An 18,444-nucleotide genomic window follows, 5' to 3' on the forward strand; every position below is an offset into this window, starting at 1 on the left:
CCCACTGTTGAGCCAATAGGCTTCTGTGTCCTATGGGCTCAAAAATCATCAGAAGACTGCCAGGGGAATGGGCAGCGCAACATCTAGTCCACAAAATCAATCGTAGTGCCTGGAGATGTAATACACTTGGGACAAGTGCCAGAAAAGGAATAAATGGCATGTTTTGTTGAGTAATAGCTGGGTTTTCAGTGGCATTGTATTTCAGGGTGACCTTGTTTAGGGGTGCATGTGATGCTGAGGTAGAGATAGAGGACTGTGGTCCAGGAGAGGGGATCATGGGGAATGTGGCCATTGTGACTGGGTCCACAAGTCAGTGGATATCTGACTGGGGACCATTATCACCCAGGAGATCTGTGGTTTGCTAATGAGGGTTCCAGCTCTCTGGTTGGTTGATGAGTTCCATCCTGGGACAATGGGGAAGCTGAAGGACCCCTTGACTCTTCCTTTTTATCCCCCAAGCCATGTTGATTAAGCAACCAGATTCCTTTGAACCCAAAGTGGAAAGAGCTGCCACTGGGGAGCCCAACCTGCAACAAGCACCTGCAAGGTGCGAAGAAAAGAATAAATGAACCAGGAGAGCAAACACCTAGGCCAAAAAAAAAAAAAAAAGATCTGTGCAGGGAGGAGGTTTTTGTTTTTTTTTAAAGAGCCTCCTTCCCTCTGCCAACTCCAACCATGGCCTACTGGAAAGAGTCTAGGTCTGGGAGTTAGTCTAATTCTGAATTTGCCATTTGTCTGCTGTGAGACCTTGGGCAACTCACTGGACTTCTCTGTGCCTCATTTTCCTCATAATTAAAAATAGAGATAAGAAAACTGTTCTCTCATCCCATTAGACTATGCACCCTAGGTGGGACAAGGATTATTCATTATTCATTCAATCGTATTTATTGAGCACTTACTGTGTGCAGAGCACTGTACTAAGCACTTGGGAAGTACAAGTTGGCAACATATAGAGACGGTCCCTACCCAACAGTGGGCTCACAGTCTAGAAATGCCCGATCGATTTATAATTTTTCTATTCAAGTACTTAGTTCAGTGCTTAGCACATAGAAAGTGCTTAACAAATACTGTTATTAATTATTATTATTATCAGGGATGTGTGAGGAATTCTATATACATTTGCATACATGCGTGTGCATGCGCGCACACACACATACACACACACCTCTCACAGAATGGCTTGGTCCTCGAAGTGGACAATTCCAGGAATAATTTTTGAAATTCTTTTTATTATTCCCATCTCATCAAACACATCCTAATTCCTCACTAGACAGTCTCATCTATAAAATGGGGACTAACCTCTACTCCCTCCTACTTGAACTGTGAGCCCCATGTGGAACACAGACTGTGTCCAACTTGATTTACTTGTCTCTAAGTTAATAGTAAGTGCTCAACAAATAGCATAAAAACATGGCAGGGGTTGGGAGGACAGAGCCCTATGGAAAGACAATGTAAAGGCATGACTAGAAAAGTCATTGGCAGGTAACTGGGTGGCTTTAAAAGCTGTTGGTCAGAGGGTGATATGCCAGCTCAAATTTCTGAGGGCTATAGGGCAGGGTCGCTCATCTCCCTAGGAGAGCTACAAAGTGGGAAAGAAGAAAAAGCAAAGGCTCAGATGCAGTGGGGTATACACGGTGAAGGTATACCTTTAAATCTTTCAGAGGCAACAAAGATGAGCTTATTGTCGTGACATACCGGCAGAAGTGTTTATTCTGAAGAAATGAGAACCAATAAGTTGTATACAGTACATCAAGTATTTTGAACAATTTCAGCAAGTACAGATTTTCTCTCCCTCCACCCTCAAGAAAAATACTTTGAGTGATCAAAATTTAAGATCTTTCTCCAACACCAGATACCCATTCACATAGATATACACATATATGAGATTATGTATATAGCTATATTCAGAGTTGAACTGGATTTGTGACATAAAATCCCATTTTTTCCACAGCTAAAATGTTTGAATATGGCATTATTTTTGAGGTACTGCCAAATGTCACTTCCTGTGGTAACAAGGTGTCCAGTCACTGAAATACTAAGCATTTAAGACACTGTTTTGCTTCTTGAGACATTTTATTTTTGATTTTGTTAGCCTTCCCAGAGAGGATAGCAATAGGGAATCCAAGCCTTATGATGGACGGGTCTGGACCTCTATAGTCACAATAAAAGGAGGAACTGGAAAAACAAAAAGAGACAGAGAGGAAAAACAAGAAAAGAAAGGTAACTAAAGTAATTTTCTCAGAGCAGAAATCAAAACTCATTTTGACCTAAATGCTCCATCTTTAAAATGAGTCACTGGTTTATTCACCTTTATCAAAACAGAAAGATGCAGCAGAAAGCACAATAACTCAAGCTAGCCTGCCCCTATCTTATCTCAGATCTGATAAGACAATTAGATATTATATGATATTGTCTAGGAACCAGAACATCCTCACTGAAAAGAAGGCTGGTCAGTGTAGGGCAAACAGGTTTTTGGCAGAGAAGTTTTTCTTTAGGTAATACTAATTTAGTCCAGTGCCAGCCTGCGAAAGCCTCACCCAGCATTAAGTCTGCAGAGAACCTATATCAGTGTTTGGAGCTCTACCAAAGGGGAAAGTGATAAACTGGGGGAACATGTAACCAGAAAGTCATCAACAATCACAGCAGGTGAGAAAACACCTACATTAGGAAAACTAAGTTTAAAAGGAGATTCTTTTCAGGAGCAACCTTGCTCCTGCAGCTGGGTTCCAGGCCCAAGATTTTAGAAATTTATCCCTCCTCTGCACCTTGCCTTCGTGTTTCAGAACTAAGAGGGGCTTGGGAAGTTGATGGTCCCATAATTCTTTAGAAGAAAAACACTGTACCTATTTCTAAGGCTGGTTGAGCTTGACAGACAAAACCAGCATTAACTGAACCATGACAGCAGCATTCTTGCCATTGCTTATGCCTGCGGAATCATGGCTTGCTTGTCTGTCTGACTGGAAGACAGCATTTTGACTCTCAATCACAGTAGCTGCACTGCCATGGGCCAAAGAACCAATTTCCCAGCAATCCTACCTTGGCTACTCAGATTCAACATGGCATTTTAGGGGTCTCACTACCACCAGTAAGAAATAGACAAGAACCAGGTTAGGTAAGCCCCTTTAAGACATTCCTCTATGATGTCCAATATATTGACCTTGGATTTGACAAAAATGTGCAAGCCGGTGGAGAGAGATACACCATTGTGGGAATGGAACCTTTAGGATAATTGCAGACTAAGATAGAGGTCACAGTGAGAATCATCATGAAGGAAGCCAATAGTCTTTAAGACCATACCAGATACCTTGAATGGATAAAAGTTAAATAAATTCAGCACATGAAAAATGCCACCAAAGCATCTGATCAGTGATCCACGTAACCCTGTACTCTGTCTCCAACAGTGACCAAACGGATTCTCAAGACAATGGGATGGTTGCCCTCCTTTACATCCTTTCTGATGTTTCCAGAAGTGTCTTGAAACATACCTGCCCTTCTTCTATATTCTGTATTTTCCCTGTAGAAATCCATTATGGATCTCTCATCGATGAATTCATCCAGATCCCTTTTGAACTTACTGATCTTTCGGTACTGCTACTCATCCAGATGTAACAGATTCCAAATGCTTAGGGCACACCCTGCCAGAGTAATTTTTCAAAAGCACACCGTTTCCATCTGGTTTTAAAAATCAGAGAGAAAGGGAATGCAGCTAGAAGGGGGTAGGCCATAATATTGCCTTTTATTTTTGAAACTCTTAAGATCTCTTTCCTCTGCTACAGATGTGTAATGGCTTATAATGTTTCATTTTCATACAACAGGGGTAGATGTCTTTCATTTAAAAGATTCTTTTTTCAGTGGGTAGAAACTTCTTCCATTTCAGAATAATTGTCCAGGTTAGAATCTGGAGTGCAAACCCAAGGGTTCAAAAGAATTGGGGTTTTTTTTTGTTTGTTTTTGTTGACACCTTTTATCAGCTGGAGATACAAAGCAAGTTGAGGGGTGTTTATGGACATCATTTGGGGAAAAAAATCATACACACACAAGAGCCCTGGTATTAAAAATTTGGCATCATTTTACCTTCACTTTTAAAACAGGAAAATTATTGGTTCCAGTTCCAGTGAGGAAGACTGAATCATCTATAATAGTGGAATGTTTTCAATACACCAAAGAAGGCAATTCAGGCCCAGGGGTGGGAATAGCTTCCCCTAGTTGGTTTGATGTAAGCCCTTCCTGAAATGTTGAGCAGTGGAGATGCCTTGTGGAAAAATTCTTGTGGCACACCAACTATATATTGGAATAAAAAGGCATCTTACCCAATGGCCCAACTTAAACTCATTAAAGCTGAGAAGCAGCGTGGCTCAGTGGAAAGAGCACGGGCTTTGGAGTCAGAGGTCATGGGTTCGAATCCCGGCTCTGCCACGTCTGCTGTGTGACCTTGGGCAAGTCACTTAACTTCTCTGAGCCTCAGTTACCTCAGCTGTAAAATGGGGATTAAGACTGTGAGCCCCACGTGGGACAACCTGATCACCTTGTATCCCCCCAGCGCTTAGAACAGTGTTTTGCACATAGTAAGTGCTTAACAAATGCCATTATTATTATTATCATTATTAAAGCTAGAAGAGTCAGTTGGATTTCATAGTCTATGTTCCACACTCTCAGACACCCAATGGGTGAAATACTTAAACCTCGAAAAAAAATTGTACTGGTCTTTGCAAAACCCTATCCATACTAAGTCAACCTCCCAAATGTTTGAAATGACATGGAGAAAAGGAATATAAATTCTGGGTAAGATTACACTCTATGTAGTGCTTCTTTGCAGATCTGTGCTCCGAATACTTGGGTCCATTCACTAAGAAAACAAGAGTCCACCAGGTGTAAATTCCTGATAGTATTGATGAGTTAAATGAGGTTGTCATAAATCAAGCAGGTTAAGAAAATGAAAAAAATAAAATATAAGGGTAGGGTTATTTTTCCCTCTTGCTAAAAAGCCTCAGTTGGTCAATTTTTCTTTGGAAACACAAAGGCAGAAGCACATTCAGTCCTTAAGATGACAGAATCCTGTTGGCATAATTTCAGTGGGTTTAAGACAGTGGAAAGATAGACACCAAAACAGCAAATCAGTGCATCAAAACTGACCTCCATTTAGCCCAGTTAAACACCAGTGGGATAATGGTTTGCAATGCTCTTCTTTCATCCTACACAAAACCCACCATTTTTAGAGAAATGCCTAAGAAACGCACACAGCCACAGTAAAGACCAATGACAACTGCAGGACATAATTTAGTCATTAAATCCTTAAAATTGTGATTCTCTTTTTCAGAACCTAACTTCTATTTGCTATTCAATCTCAGACTTGTTTGGGAGTTTTTCTTGAATGGACTAAAGCTGGTCTTTCAGGATCTCAACAATTATATAAGGTCCGGAGCAGTGTTACTTAAATTACTTAAAGAGAAAAAGAGATTATTTACAGCCAATACACAAAGAGACTCAGGCCCAGCCAAAGTCTTCGAAGGAAAAACAGAATAGTAGGCTCATGTTGCAACAGTAAGTTTGATTCACTAATGCGCTGTCATATTATCTTCTGGTAGCATATTACATTGAAACAGAGACACATTAATTCTTGGTTGAATAATGTGGAAAAAATGAATATCCCAAATTAAGAAAGAACACTGAAACACAAACATTGAAAGGTAGATCAGATCCTTTGTCCCACTAAGCCTTTTAAGTCCTACAATGGCCTCAGAAATAGGACACTGGTGAAAGAATTAGTCGGGTCTTATAAAAAAAATTAGCTGAATTAAAAGTTTAAAGTTTGCTTTTTCAACAGGGCTAGATGACCAATCTTTCACAATAATAAAGTCATAAAATGTTGGTTTAGATAAATCAAAATGCTCTACATTTCTTGGCACCAGAAAACATGTCAATGCTTTGGATGCCTTCAAACAGGCTGAAGTGTTTTCAACTGTCAGCACTTGAAAGCCTTGAGATTAAAACCATTTTCTTTCCACCCTGGATGGTGAAAGTGTCCGAATTAAGCTGTTGCCAATGCACAAATAACTGGGCTAACAGCGTGGTTAGATTTTTGACCTTTAAGATGATTGTCGTACGCCCAGCGGTGAAATGATGACAAACTAGGGAGTGTGATTTCTACTCTCAAAGCTCTGATTTAGGCTCTGGGAGATTTAGACAAGCAGGATGGAAAATCTCTTCAAGGGCAGGGGTGGTGGTGGCTGGGGGGGTGGTGTGGTGTGTGTGTGTGTGTGTGTGTATAACGGTGAGGGGTTGGAGGGGGAGACAGAAATTGTGGCATAAAAACAGCAGTTCAGGGAAGCAAGTGCACCAAGTTTTTAATCAGCTAACTTTCTTGAGGTTCTTCTGCTTTAAAAAGCAAAAGCATCTTTATCTTTCACCTCAACATCCTACACCTCTTTCATAAACCAGGTAGAGAAGCCAGTGGCCTGACAGAGAGACCCAAAGATCTAGTCATGCTGAGGACCACAAAAGGTGAGAAAACAAATGGATGTGGGAAGATACCCTTTCCTGTCCTAAATTAAAAAAAAAAAGAACACAAAGAGAAAGAAACAGTTCATGAAATTCATACGCTAGGTTTATTACTAACCTTATAATCCACTGATGGATGCTTTGGTCCTTTGGTCTTATCCTGAAAGACTGTAATTTGTCCATATGAGATGAAGACTATCAGTCATACAAAGAATTTCCAAGACTTTCTGGGTAACAAAAGAACTGCACTAGGTTGCCATTCCCAATCTGGGTTCCAGAGAATGCTGCAGAATTCTGTATTAGTCCCCGGAAGCTGACTTCAGCGATTGATTGAGGCTAGAAACTGTCAGCACGTGCATATATATAACAGTTTTTCTTTTTCTCCCCCTTTTTGTCTGCCTTTTTCTTTGAGAAAGGCTGAAAGTCATTTACAAGTTCCTCTACTTACAATCACAAGTGCGTGGGGGAAGTGACGGTTGTGGAGTTGGTTGGTTTTTTTTTTTTTGTTAGTTTTTCCTTTTCTTTTTTGTAAATAGTGATGGTAACTGGCAGGAGAGGCTTGGTCCCTTGTTTTAGCTGCTACCTCACTTTCTGCAGCTCCTGCCTCAGCCAAGATGGCAGGGGCTGCCCCAGTCTATGCAGCAGTTTGGACAGCTCCACATTATGGTCCCGGTAGTAGTTGGAGAGGAACGCTCTGGACTTGAAGGGTGGGAGGAAAAGAAGAAGAGAGCATGAACACAATGGGCGGTTGAATAGCTTAGTAGTAAACTTTTGACAGTGTCCCTGTAGCCACAAGGCTGATATTTAGAACGATTATCCATACTCTGCCATTGTTGACAGGCAACAATTGGACTTTCTCTTTTCACCAATAATAATGATATTGAGTATAATAATAGTATTTATCAAGCACTTATTATGTTCCAAGCTGTCTGGTCTAGTGGGTAGAGCATGGGGCTGGGAGTCAGTAGGACCTGGATTCTAGTCCTGGCTCTGGCATTTGTCTGGTGTGAGAACTTGGACAAGTCACTTCACTTCTCTGTATCTTAGTTACCTCATCTGTAACATGGCGATAAAAACTGTGAACCTCACATGGGATGGGGACTGTGTCCAGCCTGATTAGTTTGTGTCTACCCCAACGCTTAGTAATTATAACAATAATTATTATTATGGTATTTGTGAAGTGCTTACTATGTGCCAGGCACTGTACTAAGCACTGGGGTGGATACCAGTAAATCAGGTTGGACACAATCCCTGTCCCACGTGGGGTTCACAGTCTCAGTCCCCATTTTACAGTTAGTAAAGGATCTGGCACAAAGTAAGCACTTAGTAAATACTATTACACAAAAAAGCAGTGAACTAAGCACTGGAGTAGGTATGCGATAATCAGGTCAGGCACAGTCCCTGTCACTCATGGGGCTCAGAGTCTAAGTAGAAGAGTGAGCAAGTATGTCATTCCCATTTCCAAGGAAAATAAAAGTTAAAGTCAGTGAAGAAGTTTAAATGCCATTGGCTGGGAAGTGTCCTATTAATAAGAATCCTGAACACCTCTGATCCCTGTGGGCATTAAGAGTCTCCTAGAAATTTCCTCTAGGAGATTGGGCTTCTCCTTAGCATTTTCAGGCCATGTGTATAACAGCAGAAGGGCTCACACGACATTTCTGTAGAGCTGAGCAACAAAAGGCCAATATTCCTCCTCTCATTCCTAATTTGCCTGTGAGTCAATCAAACATATTGAGCGCTTACTGTGTGCAGAGCACTGTACTAGGCGCTTAAGTCCCCAGTGGGACAGGGACTGTGTCCAATCTGATTAACATATATCTATCCCAGCATTTAAAATTGCACTTGGCCCATAGTGAGTGCTTAATACCAAAATTATTATCACTATATTCTAAATGAATCAGCTCAAATGATTTCTCCATTTCCTCTATACGCTATTGAACTTGTCTAATTCTGGATCAGAAGAGTTCTTTCCCAGTTTATGATACCAGGGAATGTGGTCTTGGAATGCGGCAGTGAACAAAGCCACTTGGCAGAGGCTCAAGTTTCAGCAAACTCATCACTCACTCGTGGGACTCCACACTCCTTGGGCGAATGGGACCGAAGGTGGGAAATGCTGTGGAACGATAAAATGGTAGTAGAGGGGAAAGATATTTCACAGTACCGAAGGAGAAGTGATCTAATAACAGATTCCTTTCATCTCCAGTTTTCAGATTCCTATGAATTATGAAGTTTAGGTTTCCCTGACACTTGTATTACTATTCTGCCTGGAGTGATTGATCTGTTCTTTTTGTTACAAAGGGGCTGTGAAGAGTAAGAGTCACTAGGGATAGCAAAGACATTAATTCCAAATCTGGGCTCTTTCTCTTATATGACTGCTTTGCTCGAATGCAGGTGTGTAAAATGGATAATGTTTTACCTAGTGGGAAGTCCCACTTAATTAACATAATCTCTAATTCTAATACAAAATAGGGGAAGCTACTTCAAGTGAGATTTACAAGACAGCCAAAGAGAAGATTGCAAGCTTCTGGGACAGGAAAGATTATTCTTATTATTACTGTAAGTAATAGTAATAATAATTGTGGAATATGTTAAACGTTTACTATGTGTCAGGCACTGTACTAAGTGCTGGGATAAATACAAGTATATTGGGTTGGACACAATGCCTGTCCCACATAGGGCTCATAGTTTTCATTCCAATTTGACAGAGGAGGTAACTCAGGCACAGAGAATTGAAGTGATGTGCCCAAGGTCACACAGCATGCAAGTGGTAGAGTGGGGATTATAACTTGGGTCCTTCTGATTCCCAGGCCCATGCTCTTTCCACTAGTACATGCTGCTTCTGTGTGACTATGGACTGAATGATATTAGTAATAACTGTGATATTTGTGAAACGCTTACTCGGTGCAAGCACTGTAGTAAGTAATGATAATGATAACTGTGGTATTCGTTATGTGCTTACTATGTGCCAGGCTCTGTTCTAAGCACTGGGGTAGATTTAAGGTAATCAGGTTGGACACAGTCCCTGCCCCACATGGGGCTCACATTCTTAATCCCCATTTTACAGATGAGGTATCTGAGACACAGAGAACTTAAGTGACTTGTCCTAGGTCCTAAAGAAGACAGGTGGCGAAATGGGGATTAGAACACAGTTCCTCTGTCTCCCAGGCCCATGTCCATCCCCTATGCCATACTGCTTTTCACTGCTGGGGTAGATACAAAATAAGCTCTCTAACATGGCACTCACAGTTAAGGGGGTGGGAAAACATATATTTAATCCCCATTTTTATATATGATGAAACTGGGGCACAGAGAGGTTATGTGATTTGTCCACAGTCACAAAGCAGGCAAATAGAGGAGACAGGATTAGAATCCAGGTCTCCTGACTCCTAGGCTCAGGCTCTTTTCTCAAGATCATGAAGCTCTTCACTTTCCCAGAGATGGAAAAATTGGGAGGAGGAGAAGGTTTAGGAGGGAAGATGATTTGCCTTCCCTTCTGCACCACCACCACTTAGATCTGTAATAATTTTTTTTAATGGTACTTGTTAAGCGCTTACTATGTGCAAAACACTGTTCTAAGCGCTGGGGAGGTTACAAGGTGATCAGGTTGTCCCACGGGGGGCTTACAGTTTTAATCCCTATTTTAAAGATGAAGTAACTGGGGCACAGAGAAGTTAAGTGACTTGCCCAAAGTCACACAGCTGACAGTTGGTGGAGCCGGGATTTGAACCCGTGACCTCTGACTCCAAAGCCCAGGCTCTTTCCACTAAGCCACGCTGTTGTGGTATTTGTTAAGCAATTTCAAGCACCGTACCAAGTTCTGGGTTAGACAGAAGCTAATCAAGTCCCACAAGGGGCTCACAGTCTAAGTAGGAGGGAGAACAGGTATCTACACCTTTAAGTACTTTGATATTTGATTCACCCACAGCCTCAAAGCACATACGTTCATATCCTTCTATTCTGCCACTTCCCCTATCTGTAATTCATTTTAACATCTGCCTCCCCAGCTAGGTTGTAAGCTTCTTGAGGGCAGGTATCATGCCTTCCAACTCTACTGTATTGCAGTCTCCCAAGAGATTAGTCTAGTGCCGTGCATATAATAACCGATCAATAAACACCATTGATGGATTGACTGGGCATTTGGTGTTTGACGTGTCCACGGGCTATGCAAAAGTGAAAATGTTCTGGTAGCAAGAGGAAAGGTGAGACTGAAAACCAGGAAAGGAGTCAGGGCTTTGGAGGTAGATTTGGGTGTCAGCCCCATCAAGGCAGAAGCTGAAGTCATGTGAGTGGATGAGCTAACCGGGAGAGTGCATGGAGTGAGAGAAGAATAGGGGTCATTCATTCAATCGTATTTATTGAGCACTTACTGTGTGCAGAGCACTGTACTAAGCACTTGGGAAGTACAAGTTGGCAACACATGCTTAGTACAGTGCTCTGCACACAGTAAGCACTCAACAAATACGATTAAATGAATGAATGAACATATAGAGACGTTCCCTACCCAACAACGGGCTCACTGTTTAGAAGGGAGCGACAGACAACAAAACAAAACATATTAACAAAATAAAATAAATAGAATAGTAAATATGTTCAAGTAAAATAGAGTAATAAATCTGTACAAAGATATATACAGGTGCTGTGGGGAGGGGAAGGAGGTTGGGCGGGTGGATGGGGAGGGGGAGAGGAAGGAGGGGGCTAAGTCTGGGAAGGCATCCTGGAGGAGGTGAGCTCTCAGTAGGGCTTTGAAGGGAGGAAGAGAGCTAGCTTGGCGGATGTTTCGAGGGAGGGCATTCCAGGCCAGGGGGAGGACGTGGGCCAGGGGTCGACGGCGGGACAGGCGAGAATAAGGCCCAGTGAGGAGGTTAGCGGCAGAGGAGCAGAGGGTGTGGGCTGCGCTGTAGAAGGAAAGAAGGGAGGTGAAGTAGGAGGGGGCGAGGTGATGGAGAGCCTTGAAGCCGAGAGTGAGGAGTTTTCGCCTGATGCGTAGGTTGATTGGTAGCCACTGGAGATTTTTGAAGAGGGGAGTAACGTGCCCAGAGCGTTTCTACACAAAGATGATCCAGACAGCAGCGTGAAGTATAGACTGAAGTGGGGAGAGACAGGAGGATGGGAGATCAGAGAGGAGGCTTATGCAGTAATCCAGTTGCGATAGGATGAGAGATTGAACCAGCAGGGTAGCGGTTTGGATGGAGTGGAAAGGGCGGATCTTGGCAATGTTGCGGAGGTGAGACCAGCTGGTTTTGGTGATGGATTGGATGTGAGGGGTGAACGAGAGAGCGGAGTTGAGGATGACACCAAGGTTGCAGGCTTGTGAGACAGGAAGGATGGTAGTGCCGTCCACAGTGATGGGAAAGTCAGGGAGAGAGCAGGGATTGGGAGGGAAGATAAGGAGTTCAGTCTTGGACATATTGAGTTTTAGATGGCAGGCAGACATCCAGATGGAGATGTCTTAAAGGCAGGAGGAGACACAAGCCTGAAGGAAGGGGGAGAGCAGGGGCAGAGATGTAGATTTGGGTGTTATCAGCGTACAGATGATAGTTGACGCTGTGGGAGTGAATGAGTTTACCAAGGGAGTGAGTGTAGATAGAGAACAGAAGGGGACCAAGAACTGACCCTTGAGGAACCCCTACAGTAAGGGGATGGGAGGGGGAGGAGGAGCCCACAAAGAAGACTGAGAATGAACAGCCAGAGAGATAAGAGGAGAAGGAGGAGAGGACAGAGTCTATGAACCCAAGGTTGGATAGCGTGTTGAGGAGAAAGGGGTGGTCCACAGTGTCAAAGGCAGCTGAGAGGTCGAGGAGGATTAGAATAGAGTAGAAGCCGTTGGATTTGGCAAGCAGGAGGTCATTGGTGACCTTTGAGAGGGCAGTTTTGGTGCAATGTAGGGGACGGAAGCCAGACTGGAGGGGGTCAAGGAGAGAGTTGGCATTGAGGAATTCGAGGCAGTGGGTGTAGACGACTCATTCAAGGAGTTTGGAAAGGAATGGTAGGAGGGAGATACGGCGATAACTAGAAGGGGAGGTGGGGTCAAGAGAGGGTGCTTTTTAGGATGGGGAGACGTGGGCATGTTTGCAGGCAGAGGGGAAGGAAACAGTGGAGAGTGAATGGCTGAAGATGGAAGTTAAGGAAGGGAGGAGGGACGGGGCAAGAGATTTCATAAGATGAGAGGGAATGAGGTCAGAAGCACAGGTGGCCGGCATAGCACTTGAGAGGAGGGAGGAGATCTCATCTGAGGATACTGCTGGGAAGGATGGGAGAGTAGCAGAGAGGGTTGAGAGGAGGGGGGTTGGAGAAGGGGGAGGAGTGACTTTGGGGAGCTCAGACCTGATGGAGTTGATTTTACTAATGAAGTTGGAGGCCAGATCGTTGTGGGTGAGAGAAGGAGGAGGGGGAGGAACTGGGGGCCTGAGAAATAGGGCCTTGTGGGACACTAGTAGTGAGTGGCTGAGTGCAGGAAAAGGATCCAGGAAGAGAAACTAAGCAGAAGCAGGCACTGTAGTAGGAAGAGACACAGTGAGCACTATCAATCGATCAACTGATTGACTGATTTATGAGAAGCAGCATGATCTGATGACTAGAGCATGGGCCTGGGAATCAGGAGGATCTGGGTTCTAATCCTAGCTTCACCATTTTTTTTCTGTGTGGCCTCGGGCAAATCACTTCATTTCTCTGTGCCTCAGTTACCTCATCTGTAAAATGGGGTTTAAGACTGTGAGCCCCATGTGGGACAGGGACTGTGTCCAACCTGATTGCTTTGTATATAATAACGATGGCATTTGTTAAACACTTACTATGTGTGAGGCACTGTTCAAAGCCCTGGCGGGGGCGGGGGGGGGGGGGGATACAAGGTGATCAGGTTGTCCCATGTGGGGCTCACAGTCTTAATCCCCATTTTACAGATGAAGTAACCGAGGCCCAGAGAAGGTAAGTGACTTGCCCAAAGTCACACAGCTGACAAGTGGCAGAGCTGGGATTAGAACCGATGACCTCTGTCTCCCAAGCCAGGTCTCTTTCCACTGAGCCACGCTGCTTCTATCCCAGTGCTTGGTGCATAGTAAGCACTTAGAAAATACCATAAAAAATTCAATGTCGTATTTGTTGAACACTTACTATATAAAGTGCACTGTACTAAGTGCTTGGGAGATGCAATCCCTGACAACACAATGTCAACAAAACCAAGACGTGATAGTTTGTGAGTCTCGAAGGCTGCTTAGAGATCACAAGCCCCCACCTGTTTCACTCCCAGGACCTACTGTATGCTTATTGGAAGGGTCTTGGACAAAGAGCTTCCCTTTTGTAAAGTAGCACTTCACTAACAAACCAAGCTGCAGCCCAAGTTCCGCCCTCCGTCCTGGACACCAGACACAACTGCTGTTCCCATCAACATCGACCCCAATCTGTTCTTTCCTCAGGGCCTGGAATGTCCTCCCTTCTCATATCCAACAGACAATTACTCTCCCCACTTCAAAGCCTTAATGAAGGCACATCTCCTCCAGGAGGCCTTCCCTGTCTAAACCCTCTGTTCTGCTTCTCCCACTCTCTTCTACGCCACCCTACCTTGCTCACATTATTCATCCCTCCTCCCAGCCCCACAGCACATATGTACATATCTGTAATTTATTTACTTATATTATTGTCTGTCTCCCCTCCAAACTATAACATCATTGTGGGCAGAGAATATGTCTGTTTTTTTGTACTCTCTCAAGTGCATATTACAGTGGTTGACACACAGTAAGCGCTCAAACAATACCATTTTTGACTGATGGGACAGCTGCACAACTTCTGACATTTTTAGAATGTTGGGTTGGGTTTTTTTGTTTCTGTTCTCATTGGATCTGTCTGTCACCAACACCCACAGCCCCTGTCCCACCTGCTCTTAGATGTAAGCCCTTTGGAGCCAGGAGCCATATCTAAGTTTAACCTTCCTACTTTTACCCAGCTGTTAGAACAGTGCTTTGCACAAAGTGCTTAATAAATACTATTGCTACTTCTATTTCTATCCAAGTATTAAAATAATTATAACAACAACAAAACTGCACATTGCTCCATTATCTCTCTGCCTCCACTCCCCTAAATTTCAGGGAGGGCCAAATTTTGGGCAAATTAATGGAAAAATCTGGAGCACAATACCTCTAGGTCCATTGAAGGATATTTTCGGCCTTTGCTTTTTCCAAGACATTTTGTCTTTCCTCCTTCCAGTAACTGACACCAGAAGCCTTTCTGAGGGTCAAACCTATAAAAGAATTTATTTTACAAGATGTCTGTGAGAAAGAAGTTATCATTTATCCAAATTTTATTTGAACTCTACAAATAAATGGTTCTCCCATAACGAAAAAGACAGGTACGTTTCTGTCATAGCCTCTTTTCGGGCAACCTTCATTCACCTTCCGTGATCCATTTATCTATTAAAACCCCTGGTCTAGGTCCCAGGGACACTTTGGTGAATCTGTTTAATTCGTTAACATTAACAAAGGTCATACACACATGCATTCAGAGAGGGATAACTCTGATTATTTTAGCCCTTGAAACACTCTGGGTTACTGTCCCGACCAAACTTTATCCTACTGGAAGATATCTGTGAGAAAGAACTTATTCATCCAAATTTGATTTGACCTTGGCAATTAAATGGTTCTCCTGTAATGAAAATCAGAAAGCTCCCAAAGGTACGGTTTTGTCATAGCCTCTTTTGGGGCATCCTTCATTTGCTTTCCATGATCAATTCACCCATTAAAGCCTAGGTCCAAGGGACCCCTCAGTGAATATGTTAAATTTGTTAACATTAACAAGGGTCATAGACACATTCATTCAGAGAAGTCTATCTCTTGGGTTGTTTTAACCCTTGAAGCTTTATGGGTTGCTGTCCTGACCACATTTTCTCCACTGGATTCCTTGGAGATACAACCAGAACACGATGGAAAATACAACCCCCATGAGTCTGAATCTCTTCTGCAATCCATGGTGGTTTATCAAGAGCACTTTAAAGCAGAAGTTGGTCCTTTTTTAAAAAATGCTTTTGTTAAGTGTTTACTCTGTTCCAGGCACTGGACTAAGCTCTGGGGTAGTTACAAGTTAATTAGGTTGGACACAGTCCATGTCCCACATGGGACTCACAGTTTTAATCCCCATTTTACAGAAGAGACAACTGAAACACAAGGAAATGAAGTGGCATGCCTAAAGTCACACAGCAGACAAGAGGCGGAGCTAGGAAGAACCCAGGTCCTTTTGACTTCCATGCCAGTGTTCTATCCAATAGGCCACACTGCCTCCTTATGTTGATAATATTTTTTGTTTAATTTCCTCAGCATTTTTAATGGCAAAGAGCTTTTAATTTCACTTCCCTGGAAGAAATAAAAATCCAATATAAATTATCTGAAATAATCTACTGTTGTTTTCCTGTGATTGAGACAGAGTACCTGGAATTGTAGCATTTCTTTCACTCTACTATAAACGTTCTGGTGTAAAATATGGGAATCTTAATAGAGATCTGAAGAAACTGCTTATTCTGTTGAAAAACTAAAGAGGAAGTTTAGATTAAGACAAGCACATAGAAAATGGAGATTCCCCAAAACCTAGGGTGGTGTATTTCAAAAGTATCACGGTGAAGTTGTTGGAAATATAAAACACTGGAAGAAGGTTTGCAGTGACTTTTCAGAAGGATGAAGTAGAATTGGCTACAATTACTGACTATTGTGTGGCTCTGGTCTTGTTTCCACAATCTAGGTGCACCTACAATTTGTATGGCATGCATGTGAACAGATGTCAGAGGAAGGGAGAAACTTCACAGCTCTGTGCCCTACCTATTGTCAGACACACCTGAACTTTTCAGCCCCAGTTGTGTTGCTATTTGTAGCAATTAAAGTGAAATCCATCACTGATTAAATGGATACATTGATGGTAGATCCAGCTCCAACCTTTTCAATTTGCTCCTTGCCCAATACGTTACTTTATCTGGCTTTCATTAATTTCCCAGGAGGAGAGAGAAGTCAACACGTGGGACAGAATGAGAAGTGGAACTCCACACACTCACATCTCAACATTTTCTGCCTCCAAATGAGTCAATTGAACCGCACCAAGGTAATATCCGATAGCAGAAATCCAAGCTGGGCAGTGTATGCACAGACTAAACCTACCTACTTTGTGCTCAGGCAGTAAAGAGAGGTGTCCAGATGGCGTATGATTTTTCTGTATTCTTCCCAGCAACTGATATGATGCAATTAGTGTGTGAGATCAGTGGCAATACTCACGGATGTAAAATCTACCTGATGTCAAGTCTTTGCTTTGGATGAGGCAGTCAGAGCCTTTGCAGTATGCCTGGGCACCATTATACTGGCTGTGAGTCCATTAATCAAGAAGCAACCTCTTTCCTATAATGCGACACTGAAAACTCACTGGTACATATTTCATTTTTAAAGTGGTACTCGATAAGCTAAGGAGTCAAGACTCAGAGATGTCTACTGGAACTCTGTCAGTGTATAGCTAGATATTTTACAGATCCATCAATGCACCAATTACAAAAGGGACTTTTCCATCTGATTTGATGTCTTGGCCTTTGACTACTCTGAATTTACAGTCACAGTATCGTTCAATTTTATCTCTCATTTGGTGTAAAACACATTGAGAGTCGCTGCCTGTATGTCTAAATCTCATCTGTTATTCTTCTAAACTAGGATTGTCTTGGCATGTTCAAACTGTCAAAAACTCTTTGTTTTAGTCACCAGGATAGGTCTGTTAGAAACATATCCAAACATCCCCCAGGTGGGCTGAGGCAGGTATTCAAGTGTTATTAATTCAGCCATTTCTCCAAAAGGACTATCAGTGCCTTGCCTACAGTAGGGATCACAGATGGTCAAATTACAGTTGAAAAAATCAAACCAATTCACCAATTAGAGGAAAAACTTGGGCCAACCGTATGTTGAAAATTTAAAAATCAAATCTCTCAAATATGAGATGAAACAGCCCAAACGGCTCTTCCATTTTGGTGATGAGACTTGGATCCAGTCAAAAGCCAATATTTAAGTCTGAAATGTGATGGAAAAGGCCATTGAAATCGGGGCAGGGGGAGGGAGTTGGAAGGTTCCAGAAATTGAAAGGCACCAATGCTAGTACAGTGCTCTGCACACAGTAAGCGCTCAATAAATACAATTGAATGAATAAATTAACAAGGCCATTCCTTCGATTGCCTCTGTGCTGCCCACCAAAGTATAAATTCATGGCAAATATCCATAATATAATATCTGCCTCTGAGAGTAGTAATTTAGGATTTAAAATAAAATAAAAACCAAATGCAAGGATGAGACTCACGTTAGGGCGTCAGAGTAATTATAATGAGGAGTAACTCCCAGGAATTTCTGTACTTCATCCATCACAGTAGCTGGATCAGTTCTCAACTGCTGTCCATCAATGATTAGCAACTGGAAAAAACAAAAATAGCCTATTTAAGAAAAAACCTCAGTTCAATAGACTAAATTGCCTCCTCTGCCCTGACCTGAGACAAAAGTAGGGCAATGTCAAGTGGAATAAATAGTGTACTACCTGGAGAGCTGCAGATTCCTGCTGAATCATGCCTCACTAGATGCCAAATCAGTACTTCTGAGCACTTCTTGGGCACAGAGCACTGTACTAGGTGCTTGGGAGCATATAAATAAAATAAATGTCATGATTCCTGTCCTCTAAGAGCTTGAAATCAAATGGGAAAGAAAAGGAAATTCAATTATTTAGTTGAAATAAGGCCAGGAGTAAAAATAGATATAACTGAAGAAAACAAAACCAATACATACAATAACCATTCAGAATTACATGTGAGTGCTAAGAGCTGGTTTATGGGATGACATAACTAGGGAAGATGGGAATTAGAAAATGATCCACGTAACCTCTTCCTCAGTAGGTGGCTCTTTGGGGGGGGTGTTGGAGGGTGACATAAACTTTGAAAGTAGACATTGCTGGGCC

General features: G+C 42.6%; 1 protein-coding gene across 2 annotated transcripts in view; it reads right to left on the reverse strand.

Moving 5' to 3' along the window:
• Positions 1-6,866: 6,866 nt before the first annotated feature.
• The window catches only part of NDST4 (N-deacetylase and N-sulfotransferase 4), a 192,534-nt gene continuing 180,956 nt past the window's right edge, over positions 6,867-18,444 (reverse strand). The window contains exons 12-14 of one of the 2 annotated variants that reach the window (XM_038755183.1): positions 17,800-17,909; positions 14,629-14,731; positions 6,867-7,197 (exon numbers count right to left, since the gene is read on the reverse strand). In XM_038755183.1, the coding sequence (XP_038611111.1) occupies positions 7,078-7,197; positions 14,629-14,731; positions 17,800-17,909 (333 nt within the window). In that variant the 3' untranslated portion in view covers positions 6,867-7,077. The remainder of the gene's footprint in view (positions 7,198-14,628; positions 14,732-17,799; positions 17,910-18,444) is intronic. The other variant, XM_038755184.1, reaches the window with a different exon arrangement.

The sequence above is a fragment of the Tachyglossus aculeatus genome, chromosome 12 (assembly GCF_015852505.1).
Source record: "Tachyglossus aculeatus isolate mTacAcu1 chromosome 12, mTacAcu1.pri, whole genome shotgun sequence".
NCBI lineage: Eukaryota > Metazoa > Chordata > Mammalia > Monotremata > Tachyglossidae > Tachyglossus > Tachyglossus aculeatus.